Source organism: Venturia canescens, chromosome 11, assembly GCF_019457755.1.
Source record: "Venturia canescens isolate UGA chromosome 11, ASM1945775v1, whole genome shotgun sequence".
Classification (NCBI taxonomy): domain Eukaryota; kingdom Metazoa; phylum Arthropoda; class Insecta; order Hymenoptera; family Ichneumonidae; genus Venturia; species Venturia canescens.
In genome coordinates this window covers 8,301,137-8,314,777 of record NC_057431.1, presented here as the reverse complement: position 1 = coordinate 8,314,777, position 13,641 = coordinate 8,301,137, and the positions used below count along the sequence as shown (strand labels likewise).

General features: G+C 38.5%; 2 protein-coding genes across 2 annotated transcripts in view; one reads left to right on the top strand and one right to left on the bottom strand.

Moving 5' to 3' along the window:
* The window catches only part of DAAM (disheveled-associated activator of morphogenesis-like protein), a 56,304-nt gene extending 51,797 nt beyond the window's left edge, over positions 1-4,507 (bottom strand). Inside the window, exon 1 of the mRNA XM_043431592.1 lies at positions 3,937-4,507. The gene's annotated coding sequence lies outside the window, so the exon portion shown is untranslated. The remainder of the gene's footprint in view (positions 1-3,936) is intronic.
* Positions 4,508-7,431: 2,924 nt separating this feature from the next.
* LOC122418414 (kinesin heavy chain-like) lies at positions 7,432-13,631 on the top strand. The gene is made up of 11 exons (XM_043432588.1): positions 7,432-7,497; positions 7,623-7,738; positions 7,817-7,891; positions 8,626-8,668; positions 8,745-8,849; positions 8,927-9,045; positions 9,796-9,912; positions 9,993-10,124; positions 10,614-10,845; positions 12,026-12,266; positions 12,439-13,631. Exons 1-11 carry the CDS (start codon positions 7,432-7,434, stop codon positions 13,629-13,631), a joined length of 2,439 nt encoding a protein of 812 aa, XP_043288523.1.
* Positions 13,632-13,641: the final 10 nt, after the last annotated feature.

The following is a 13,641-nucleotide window of genomic DNA, read 5'->3' as shown; positions in this document are numbered from 1 at the left end:
CCACCCGATCGGGAAAAATATGCCTCGTCCCTTAAGGAAATCTCGAGCAGCTCGACGACTCCGTGGCGGATGAAAAAGCCTCCTCAACTGGAGCAAGCAGCCTGAAAACTTATGGGCAAGTTCCGGGGCGATGTTCACCCGTCTCATCACCGGTTATTAGCTCACTTTCCACGCTCGTCAACTGGTGCCGGAAACCCGGAAAGAGAGACGAAACGAGACGATGCGGGTCGCCTGATTAACTCGCTCGTTCAATTTCCAGTGTGAGGTCAGCCTTAGATTGAGCCGTTTGGGTTCGCGCCGAGAGCGGCAAGGGGGAGCTGACAGCTGCGCCAGCGATAGCCCACATGGCGAGAAGTTTTGCTCTTGTTGGGATGCTCGCCCATAATCGCCACCGCGTCGACAAGCCGCTATTGATTTTATCGTCTCTCTATCCCTCGCTTGGCCTCAGCGAGTTAGGAGCTTTGTAGCCTCGGAGCTAGTACGAGGATCGCCGCTCGTATCGATTACTCGCACCTTCCTCCTCGTTCAAACTGCTGCGATCACTGAAACTGCGTGAATCGGTCAAACTTGGAACGACGGTGCAAGTGCCAATCGAGCCCTACCGAAGATGAGTTTTGCCGAATTAAAGGCACCTTGAGACAGGGATGCTGCAGTAAGAGTCAAGCTCGCCGGGAGCATTGTTAAGGGGGGAGCTGGAATCAAAGCTGACCAGGGTGGAAGCCTTTCGAGGCGAGATCGAGGCTGATGCTGGAAGACTTTAGATTCAAATTCATTGACGAATCCTTGCCTTGGATCTTGAAGTTTGATGTCATTCGAGGGTCATTGGGACGAAGATGATCGACGAGCCTCAAAAGTTGACTCCAATTCGGTGTTCCAGATGTGAATTTCTCCACTTTCCACCTGACTTTTCGCGAGGTTTCTCTAAATATTGGCCCGCAATTGGACCCGGTCGGGGCCCAAGTCACTAACGAATTCCAACAATCGGGACTTCGACCAACGAGCCTGGCGACCTCTCCAGGCATTTTTGCGACATTCGTGAACGGAATTTAACGCCGATTCGGTAAAGTTCTTGAGACCGTTGCTTGTTGCGAGACAGACTCGTGTGGCATTTGGAAATGTCAGTGCCTTCCTACATGCTGGATTCCTGCGAGATCTTCCCCCGACCTCCCATTTTCTATCCCTTTCTCTTTCTCTCTTCCCAAGCGCCGTTATACCTTCCCTTTCTTTCGGCTTCTTTCTCCATAGCGCCTTTGTCAGCCCGCAATTTCAATCGGGGAGCCTCTCTCGTGAGAGAGCGAGCCTGCCAAACGATTGCCATTGTCTCTCGCCAGTGCGATACTCCCGTCTCGCTATTTAATTCGCCACGCTTGCTGACGTGGGTTAGAGCACGAGCCCGATTCGTGTCACCGATCTACCAAACGATTCGCCCTTTTACCTCACGAGTAAGCCTCCCTGCAAGACTCATTACTTTTCGCGGCTTCGTTTGCTCTTCTGATTTCATGATTCCGTTATTTCTTTACTTTCCACTCTTCCAATGGCTAATTTCCTCGTTTTTTTGAGACCGACGAAAACATTTGGGCCCCCAACAGGACCTTTGCAGCCGATATTACTCCGACTGAGGAAAAGTCTATTGACACAACGCACCGAAATAGATCGCACACGTGGAACGAGCCCCTCGCGCTCGACTCGAGGGAATACGAGGAAACTTTTACTGTCAATGGGAAAAAGATTCTCGAGGGAGAGACAGAGACGGGGCGTTGGGAGGACAGGCGTTCTCTCTTGCTCTTCGAGCGAAAAATTATGTTCGTTGGTGCATTGAATTTAGTGATGAAAACTATTTTAAAAATCTAGGTTTCAAAATGAAAAGATTTTCGAGTTCGTTTCTGCTCGTGCTTTCTCAAGATTTTGAAAAATTTACGAATTCTTTTATTTATTGAGATTCCCAATGTTTTTTATTCTCAAAAAATTTGAAGCAAGTTACACAAAAAATAATTAAATAAATGCAGACGAAATTGAAGCACGAATTTGACACTTCGAGATACTCGTTAATCAATGTTCGTTGGTGCATTGAATTTAGTGATGAAAACTATTTTAAAAATCTAGGTTTCAAAATGAAAAGATTCTTGAGTTCGTTTCTGTGCTCGTGCTTTCTCAAGATTTTGAAAAATTTACGAATTTTTTTATTTATTGAGATTCCCAATGTTTTTTATTCTCAAAAAATTTGAAGCAAGTTACACAAAAAATAATTAAATAAATGCAGACGAAATTGAAGCACGAATTTGGCACTTCGAGATACTCGTTAATCAATGTTCGTTGGTGCATTGAATTTAGTATTGAAAACTAGGAAAAAATTCTGGGTTTGGAAATGAAAAGATTTTTGAGTTCATTTCTACTCGTGCTTTATAAAAATTTTGCAAATTTACGCATTTTTCTATAAAGATTCCCGTTTTTTTTTTTATCCTTAAAAAATTTGAAGAGACAGAAAAATAATTGAATAAATACAGAAATAATTGAAGCGCGAATTTGACACTTCGAGATACTCGTAAATCGATGCAAATACGAGTTTGGCTTCCCCAATCCGACTGCAATTCAATTAACTTTCTATTTTTCAGCAAATGTATCAATTACTCCGGGCTCGTCTGGTGTTTAGCGACAAAACGAACTTAAAACCCAACAAAGTCTCCTTCTCCTTTCGTCTATCTTTTGCTGTCTGTCTGCTTCCTCTTTCTCTCATTCTCACAAGATTCTCTACGATCATTCGAATCCGTACGACCGCTGATTTGGAAATTCGACACTCCCCACCATCATCAGAAACTGTCAGGGTGAATTAGAGACTTCATTATTTACTTGATAAGTTACCACATTGTATCTCTTCCCATATACAACGCATCATTCGATAATTCCCTGCCTTAAAACCATTTATAAACGAAACTTTGTTTTCGTAATTATTTTTAATCTCGAAATCATTTTTTCTAAATCATATAAAAGATAATAAAATTGAAAAAATATTTTTTGTTTTTTTTTGTAAATTTATAAAAAAAATTATTTTTTGTCAATCTTTGTAATAAATAAATAAATTTACGAAAAATAATAAAACAGAAAAAAAATCGATACTCGAAATAATTGAAGAGCAAAAGTCTGAAAATCAATTTAAATCAATTTAAGCCATTCAGCTTAAAATATTTTTCAATATAATTCATCGTCGTTTTTTCAATGAAACTTAATTATTTTCCTGCGAATCAATTCAGCACACTGGCATCTCCATCGATTTATTTATTACTGCGTTTGTCTTTTTTCACCTTTCAAGTGCTGCGGTAGAAAGAGAGAGAAGGGCGGAAACGTAGTACGCTGACTTTGTACACATGTTCAGGAATTATCGACGTAAACTTCTTCACTGACATTGTTACAATTTTATTGCTGCTGCCATGCATTCACTAGGGTTTTCCGTTATTAGCACTTTGTGCGACAACATTTTAAACACTCCACTCGTCTATTGCCATTGTTATCAATGACCGAAATTTCAAAACTATCAATATTTTTTGGCAATTGAAAAATAAATAAATAATTATTGAAAACCAATAACAAACGATATAATTTTCTGACAAATATCATGGTTAGCAAAATAATTAGAACGATTGCGAGAAAAAATATGAAAAATAATAAACAAAAATTGAAAAAAAAAAATCAAAATGTAACGTGAATTTGAATTTTTTTTTAAGAATTCTAACTTAAGAAATCGACCAAGAATTGATCGACGTTCGGTGGGATCAAGAAATGTTTTGATAAAATAAAAATTGGCTGACAGAAGTTCATTGAGTTTTGGAGACCGGTAAGCTGGACGATAAAATGGGAAATGGAAAGGATGAGAAGGAATTAAACAATATGAGGAGATCCTGAAAGATAAATGCACGAAAAATGAATAAAATATTGACTTACCTACGAGAAGCGTTTCTTCGAAGAGTTCAAAGAAACAAAGCGTGAAAAAATGGCCAAAGCGAGGAGAGTCACGCCGGCAGAAGATGGATCAATATGCAGGTAGGAAAAGAGACGTTTTCGTCCGCAGGTTTGCCGGATGCACTGAAAAAAAAGCCTTTTTTGGGGGGAGATTTCCGACGAAATCGACGACGAATAAATCCTTGATTTTCCTCATGATGTGAGGGAGAAAATGGTCGTTTTTTGAAGACGAAAAGAGGTTGGAGGGAGTACAGCGAAAGGAAAAGTCGAAGGAGCAGGGAGGAAAATGCACTTTTTCACGTCGGATGATCGAGCTTCGACGCCATCGCGAGGTGTCACGGATTTTTCCCGAACTAACGAGCTTTCTTCTAGCCCAAAACGAACCCGAACAATCGATGACACTTTCGAGCTTCGCTCGAACAATTTTCCCCCATTTTAACGCCACTGACAAACCTCAAGCTTCGTTTTAAAACTCTCTAGAAAATAATAGCTGGGAAAACGAAAGCGGGCAACGATCCGACGACTGCAACGAGGCGAACGATTCAATGGAGGCGACACCGTGAACCTCTGCGCCGGTCCGTCCACTGCTCAGTCAAGGCGTCGCCTTGACAACCTCCATCCGCGTTCTCTATAGATATAGACTAATAAGCGAGAATTCGTATGAACGCGTTTCGTCCTCCACCCCCGAAAGCTCCCGAGCTTTTTCGATTGATCGTTTCCTCGGACGAGAATTTTTCACATCGAGTTTCAGCGATCATTGCACCAATAGAAAGAGAAAACAATAATAATCTCAGCGGCGCGGATCGAGATAACTCGATACCGTGAAATCTAATATTTTCAAGTTTTTTCTTCTTGTTAAGGTAGTTCGGCCGTTCGATAATGTACGATGAAGCTCTACTTTTTTTGCGGTAAATCATACTTTAAGGTACCCTGATGACGATTAGCACAGCTCCGGGGCCTCTTACGGGGCAAAATTTTCAATTATTTCATTCACAATTTTGAGTTTTTAACACGATATCTCATGGAAGAACTCACAATAATATTAATTGTGAAAAAATTTTACGGTGCTCGAGCTTCGGAAAAGTTTATATCGTGAAGAAAAGTTTATCACAGATTTCTTTTTAAAAAAATATTACCTTACGGGGCTTTTAAGCAAATAACATAAAAAATCTTTCATTTTTGACTCGTCGAAAGCGGATGTCAGTCACTGCTGATTGAACTTCGGGTAAATTCGGGAATCGCGGGAATTTCAACAAATTTATTTTTGAGACTGACTCACGTGCTTTCATCCTCTAGAAGCTTCGCTTTTTTTTTTAATGAATTGACCAACCATTAATTAGTCAAGTTGAAGTATAAATTTGATCTTTTCCGATATTTTTAAAGCATTTTATTACATTCTTATGACAAAAATATTCCCAATGTGGGTTTTCATTAATTTTATTAATAATTTAGAGTTAAAATGAATCAACATGAAATAGTTTCAAACTTGACTAGTCGTAAAATAACCGAACTACTTTAATTAAGGAAAAACGTGATTTACGAGGAACATTTAAAGGAGGATAAAAATTTGTCGACTCATACATTTTCATTGATTCGTTATAAACGCAATTTTTCAGATCGCGTGCTTACAACAAATTGTCTCAATACAAACGTCACTTTTATATGCTCGTACATTCACATGTGTTCACATGAAACTTTACGACGTTGTTCGATAAACCATTTACTTTATGACGAGAAATAAGACAGATTTCGGTTTCTTTTGATCATCAAAATTTTCGATCTAATTACAGAAAAAAGGTTAACAATTGTTTAAAATGATTTTAAATGTTCACGTGATTTATTGGTCGACATTTATTATCTAGCTTGAATTAATATTGCCGGGTTATAATTTGATGTTTTACTAAAACATAAGAAACTATAAATAAGTGAAAAATAGTTTTATGATGCTTTTGTTTTGTTGCTTAAGGAGGAACATCAGCTTGAGAAAAGTGGTGATAGCTTAATGAAACTTTTGGGATTCATTTTTGAATATATTTTCTATATAATCTCCAATTTTTAACCATTTCATTCAGCCATTTTTTAGTAAATCATTTGCAAATTTCGAATATTTAACACCTACTCCCAGGAAATAACTCCACAGACCCCATTTTTTTTAATACTCAAAAACAAATAAAAAATGGTGATAGGTTAGAAAAAAAGTACTATTTCACAGTTTGAACTCTAAAAAACATGTGTGCAAGATTCGAGGTCGTTTAATTCTGCCATTTTTTTATATATCACATAATTTTCACCAATAAATAATGTATTTTTGGGGGTTAATCCCGTATAAAATAAAGCAAACAGGGTTCACGTAACCTAGATAATTTAGATAAATACAATGAAATTAATTCCTTATTTATTGTGCTATCAAAAAATTTTCGAAAAATTTCAAAATTTTCAAAACTCGGAATTTTTCATAGTCTACTGCCTTTGAATTTTTTTTTTTTTTTCGGTCATTACACTATTGTCTCATTCGACTCAGAAAGAATCGCATGAAACATGTTTCTGACCGATCGTGGGAGGTCGTTTTTTCAATTTTTGCCATTTTCGAAAAATTTCAAAATTTTCGAATCTCGGAATTTTTTCAGTCTACTGCCTTCAAAATATTTTATTTTTCATGATTTTTCATTTCAATGATTTTAAAATCAATTTTGCTTGTTTTTGATTTGACTGTATATCACTGTCAAATGCTTTTCGTTCGCTGTACGGATAGAGAGCGGCCGAACTTTTGATTTCTTACTCATAAAAATACGCTGGTAAAGAATCTCAGCAATAAAACGCCGAGTAAAACATTCGCTTTTTCTGGCTCTTTATACTCGGGTCTCCGCAATTCAACATGCCGACTTATTTCTTTCCGAATAATTCCAAAACTGTGGGATTTCATGATCATTTCATCGAGGCTCAAGAGATACGTTTGAAATGTTTTTTCGTTACTCGACGTGTCGGTCGTCAGTATCGATTACAAATTCCATGGCAAAAAGGTTAACGAAAAGTAGGTTAAAAGTAACTTCGCTGTCGGTGGAAGTTCGAGCTTATTCTCGCAGTGCTGCGCATACGTCGAAAAAATCTTCGCTACTGTAATTTAATGTGGAAAAATAGAGTGGAAAGTAGGAGCGCGCAGGAATATCGAGAAAGTTCGGAAAATGAACTCGCCACTCGAAACTATTGACGAACGTATAAAAAAACTGGAGTTTCCATAAATCTATAAGAAAATGAAACTTTTCATAGATTTTAGCCGTCGATTCAATGAGAGAAAAATTCAAACATTTTATCGTTTGCTTCCATAGAAAAAATGGGTTTTTTGGTAAAAAAAAATATGGAATTTGATCTCGAGAGAAACGTCAGTAGCGAAATGTCAGGTTATGAAAAAAATTGAGAAGCGATTGGACTATCGAAGAGAATCGATCATCAAATGAGGGAAGAGGACAACGAGAGGAAATGGTGAAAAACGCGATAACCGTGTTCGCGAGGCTGAAGCCGGAGAAGAGTCGAAAAAGGACGGTGGTGAGGGCCGCGTGGAGTAGTGAAAGTGAATTACGGAATGAGTCGGAATTGTTGGCTGTGATGAAATGAAAATGGTCAAAGATTCCGCCGACTTTGAGGCTTTTCTTTTCTCTTTTTCCTCTTAGAATTATAAAATCCATCGAAAGCCGAAAAAACATTGCAACGAAGACTTTCTCGTTCTCACTGTTCCGTGCAGGTCGCTGGAGTACATCGACAACCGTCCGGAAACGTGGAATTTTTCGTGAGCAATTTCGTAATTTAGTTGAAAAATCAAACTTTCAATCGATTTTGCTTCATTCGAGGTTACTTTTTTCTCAAGTTTTCATGGAATTTTCAATCACGATGCACAGCAGCAAGATATTTTCGAGAGTGTCGCCCGTCCGATCGTCGACAGGTTAGAAATGAAAAATTAAGGGGCCACTCCGTGTGGCAGACCGATTTATTTTTGCAGCGAGGAAAAAAAACAGACTTTTGAAATTTTAAGGGCTTATTTGTTGGGATTTCAACTTTATGGTAGAATTTTTTAACTCTGTTATTTCTAATAAATTCGGTGTAAAACTACTCCACAGAAATCCATTTGCTTCTTCGTGGTTTCAACGATTCCGAGGGATTGCTTGACCCGAGGTCACAAAATCAAAGAGTGTTTTTATTTGTGAAGCAGTGGCTATCGCCTGAACTAAAACCATCTAGAAGTATCAAAAATTGAAGGATTTTTCAGCTTTTAAACATTTTTGAAAATCGAAATTTTCTGTTTGGAAGCGCAAAAATCCTTCAATTTTTCATATTTCTGGATAATTTCAGTCCGGGCAATAGCCACTGCTTTACAAATAAAAAAACTTTCTTCGTTTTTTTATCTCATATCAACGAATTCTCCGGAATCGTGGAGACCATGAAGAAACATATGGATTTCTGTGGAATAGTTTCACACCGAATCTACTCGAGATATGAGAGTTTGAAAATTCTATCCCCGAGTTGAAATACCAATGAATAAACCCTTAAAATTTCAAAAGTCCATGTTATTTTTCTCGCGGCAAAAAAATCGTAAAAAATTCGGTTGCCACGCGGGGTAACCCCCTTAAAATATAATTATTCACAGCTCGATAAAAAAACTTGTCGAACCATTTTCAGTGTCTTCGATGGATACAACGCGACGATATTCGCCTACGGCCAGGTTAAAAAACCTCCAATAAGTAATCCTAAAGCGCCCAGAAAGAACGAATTTTCAAAAGTAATAAAAACATCCTCAGACCGGAAGTGGGAAGACTTACACGGTCACCGGTGACCTCGGGAGCCATGGCGAGCGAGGAATCATCCCTCGGACGTTGCAATACATTTTTGACGTCGTTCGAAAGGTCTTTTGATCGCCAAACAATTCCTCGGATCCCAACTGACCGTCGTTCCTTCATCGAAACATTTTTTTCTTTTCAAGAACCCCGAAAATTTGTACTCCATCGAAATCGCCTATCTCGAGATCTACAACGAGAATGGCTACGATCTTCTACTCGAACGAAAGCAACGAGAAGCTGCCTCCAGGATCGAAGATCTTCCGTAAATCATTTTTCTCTCTTTTGCTCTTTCCAAAGTCACGTCAAATCTTAGAGTTACTGACCGAAGTGCGGAAACGCATGTGAGGGCAGTGGTCGAACGTAAAAAAGGCAGCTTGCGTGCTCAGCTCTCATTACGCCTGCCGCGTGCTCGCGAGTCCGTGAAACAGCGTCGTGGCCTTTGTTTGGGGCGTTTTTAGTCGAATATTCATTTCTAGATTCGATTCATTCGGAATACGAAATTTAACTAAGAGAACGAACGATTAGTGGCTTTACAAAATACTTTCGAGGTCAAAGAGTGAGAAATTACGTTTGGAGTCAAAACTGACATGCGTGAGATTTCGATAGACGAAAAAATGATTCAGTTATTTCGGAAACACTAGCGAGTGGATTATCGGACTGTACGAATTCATTGGAAGCTTCGACAAAACGAATTTCGACTTGGATTTAAATTGAGAATTCAAAAAAGTTAGTTGATCGTCAATTTCGAATTTTTGCTTTCTTTTGCTTGGCAAATTTTGAAAATTTTTAAAGTTTTTTAAAAATCGGAACCGTCGGGCGTTTGAACGAGGATAACTCGAGGTGGAATCGTCACTGGATGTGTCGGTTCGTTAGCTGAGCCCAATCGGAGAATCCGAATATGGAAGGCCTCCGAGACCTTCGGATCGATAAAAAATCGGATCGATTGATTTAATCAAGTGTTTTTCCTGTCCGTAAGCCTACTAGAGTAAAAGTCGCTAATTATTCGATGCAGACGCGTGACCATACACGAAGACGAGAACGGGGGCCTCCATTTGAAAAACTTGAGCTTCAGAATCGTCGAGAACGAGAGCGACGCTCTCCAGTTTTTGAGCGACGGTGACAGCTGTCGGTAAATCGTGGAAATCTTTTCACTCACATTCACTCTTAGCGACTGTAAAATAAACATCGAAATTACTCAACTTCTTCAAGAGCGATCTCGGAGACTCCGATGAATCCTCGGTCTTCGCGGTCTCATTGCATATTCACAATCGTCGTTTCCGTCAAGAAAATCGGATCGGATCGATACAGCAGTGCCAAAATGCATCTCGTCGATCTTGCTGGGTCAGTGGCTTTTTATTTCTTTAGCAGATGCCGAAAAACAGCTTTTCAATCAGTTGCCAAATGGACTCGTTTTTATCGATTCGGAATCCGAAATCAGCCGAAATCCATTTCGGATAAAATTGGACTCAGTTCTATCGATTTAAATGTAAAATCGTCCGACTCGATTACAGTCCTTCATTAGTTAAACCGACAATTGAAGACGGTTGATAAAATAGTTCAGAAAAAGAGCTGCCAACGAGAGAGAATGGAGCCGAAATTCACTTCGGATCAAATTGGATTCATTTCTAAGGATTCGAACGTAAAATCGATTGGCTCGATTCCAGTATTCAATTAGCCAAAAGTTTATTTCGGGACTGCAATTAAAGTGGTTGAAAAAACTGCTCACGAGAGGATCCGAAGCCGAAATTCATTTCGGATTCAATCGGATAAAATTTTAGCCGAATCCATTGGGCTGCAAGGGATTTTTTCATCACTCGATTTTTTCGTTAGATCGGAGCGAGTCTACAAATGTGCGATCCAAGGCACGATTCTCACAGAAGCGAAGCATATCAATTTGAGCCTTCATTTTCTAGAGCAAGTCATCGTTTGTCTCGGTCAGGAAAATGTTTCTCACGTCCCGTACAGAAATTCATTGTTGACTTCGATTCTTCGGGATAGCCTCGGTGGAAATTGCTTGACAACGATGCTGGCGAATCTCAGTGTCTCGTCGTTCAATCTGGAGGTCAGGAGATTTTCTGGACGATCATTAAATTCCTTTTTTTCATTTAATTGATTTTATTAAATTTTAATATAATTAAAATTTTTATTTTATAAATAATAAATTCATTTATTCTATTCAATTAATTTGTATTATTCGAATTAAATATTTTTATTTCAACAATTCTGTACACAAATTCAATTAGAATTTAACGCCTTACAAACGTCCAGCATTGCCTAAAACGCGCTGAAACAAAAACTCTTTTTAGAAGATATAGCAATAGAAATGCATAAAAATAATTTTTAAACATTGTTTAGTAGTACCTAAACTTTGTAAAAAAATTTATTCCATTTTTTGTTTTTCAAAAATTGCAACATAAAAAATCACTTTTCCCGAAGCGCTATGAAAAAAAAAGTTGCTCCGCGGTCTACATCACTTTTTCTTGAAACGTTGACAGATCTGTAAAATTTTTTAAAAATTTTGTAAAATAAAGTTATAGTTATAGTCTGTCGAGTCGGATTTTTGAAATTCGAAAAATTTAGCAATTTACGGCAGTTTCAAAAAAAGTGTGTATTTTGTGTCATATAAATGTCACACTTTATGTTAATACAATTTTTTAATAACAATATCAAAAAACCAACACTTCCGAATATTTAAAAAAAATAGCCAGAAAAAGTAGTTTTGAGAATTTAAAGTGCGCATCGGGCCCTCTCGTTGGGCGGTCACGTTTTCTATAACAACTTTCGATCTATAGAGAATTTTCACAATCGACTTTCACAGAAATACCGCTAAAGCTATAGAAAATAATAATCTGTAAAAAAAATCGATTTTTATAAAATTCTGGACGGATGTTAGGCCTTAAAGAAAAATCATCGCTATAAATTATTATTTTTTTTTTCGTGAATCAATTATCAATTGAATTGACAAATTTTGTATATTTCAGTATTGAATTAATGGAGTATTCAAAAATGCAAAGAATGTTCAAAAATAAAACAAAATAAAAAAAAAATAAATAAAAATGATGATAATTTTTATTCTTTTTATTCTGATGATAATTCATTTTATTCAATTAATAATTAAAAAATAACAGAATATTCAGTCACATGAATATTTAAAAATTCGAAGAAATTCCAAAGAAATGAAATTAAGTGGGATTCTTCGAAAGTGTCGGTTTTTTTTTCAGTGTTTTATTTTTTATGCATAGGAAACGATATCGACTTGTAGATTCGCCCAAAGAGTTGCCCTCGTCAAGAACGACGTGAATTTGACTCTCGTTCTCGACACGAAAAGTGAAAATAAATTGTTGAAAATGGAGAATGAAAAGTTGAGGAAACAAATCGAGGAATTACAGAAGCAGAAAGCTCCTGAAATCTCTTGCTGGGATTCCCCTCCCGGAACTTTGGAGCATTACAAAAATCTGGTGCTACAGAGGGACCAAGAAATTTGTATCCTTTTTTTAGCAGCAGTGAATAATTTGTTCGAGAAAAAAGGAATTTAAAAGAAAAAACGAAGAAAAATCGTTTTCCCATGATTTTTGGTCCTTAACGAATCGGGAAGCTCGTTTAATCGCTATTCTTCGAAAAGAGAGAGCGCGGAGGGAAAAAATCATTCGAAAAGTGTCTCCGAGCCCGACCGAAAGGTCGCAGGAAGAAAAATCGGTGCAAATGCCCACCGCTCGAATTTCTCCCACGAGAAGTGGTCCGCCTTCGCCGCCGAGGATGAAAACGCGAAGAAAATCGATGAACTCGCTCCGAACGAAGCCACACACGAGTCCGAAAAGTTTCGAAATGCTCGGGCGCTGTACGCCCGAGGAAAAAAGGACACAAATGATCAGCCCGAAGCGACCAGCTCCAAACGTCCCGCCACTGACTTTGGACCACGATGAAATCGAGATTAACGACCGTCATTGTTCCTCCGGGGCTTTGATCAATGGAGAAACTTGTCGCGTCGAAAAAAAAATCGATGAAATTGAGCCGGAAGTAACGAAGCTTGCCGAAGCCGGTACCGATTCGAGCGAAGTTCGAATCGATAGGGGAAACAGTTTTGAAAAATTGATACCCCTCTGTCAGTCACCGATACGAAAAAATTTAACGAAATTCAATAATTTTTCTAACCTGAACATTTCGACCGGGAAGGAGGAGAGAGCAGAACAGGGATCGAAAGAAATGGAGAAAAATGAGAGGCTGGAAAACCTTCCAGGGGAAAAATCCCCTCAGGAAGGACCGCATGGTGATTTGGAAAAAATTCGAAGGAGCTTGCAAGCCGAAAAAAACGAGCGTTCTGGGGAAGCTTCTGGGCGAGAAAAAAGTCCGAAGGAAGCTGTGAAATATCTGAGAAAATCTGCTCCACCCGAAAGCTGCAGGGAGGAAAAATCCCCAGGACGAAAAAGGTCTGGAAGCTTTTTAAAAGAGTGGCAAAAATCGTCGCACGACGAAAAACCTCACAAAGAAGAATCCCCGAGGACAAAAAGTCCAAAATTCCCCCAGAACGTGATGAGAATGATGAGAACTTCGCGAACTCGTAATCCCAAAGACGACGAAGAAAATTCGCCATCGAGCTCCAAATCCGAAACGCCCAGAAGTGGCTTCAAAACAACTTCAAATATTTTACGCAATATTCTCTGCATCGAGAAAAATTCGAATCCCCAAACGAACATCCAAATGGACCGATTTTCCACCGAACCAAACCAGGCTCACGAGGAACCTCAAAGTCCCAAAGATTTTGCAAATTTACCTTTGACCGGAGACCCAGAAATAGACGAAGAAATCGTCGCATTTTATCGAGCCAAACGTGGCGAAGGAACTTACTAAATCGTCCAAG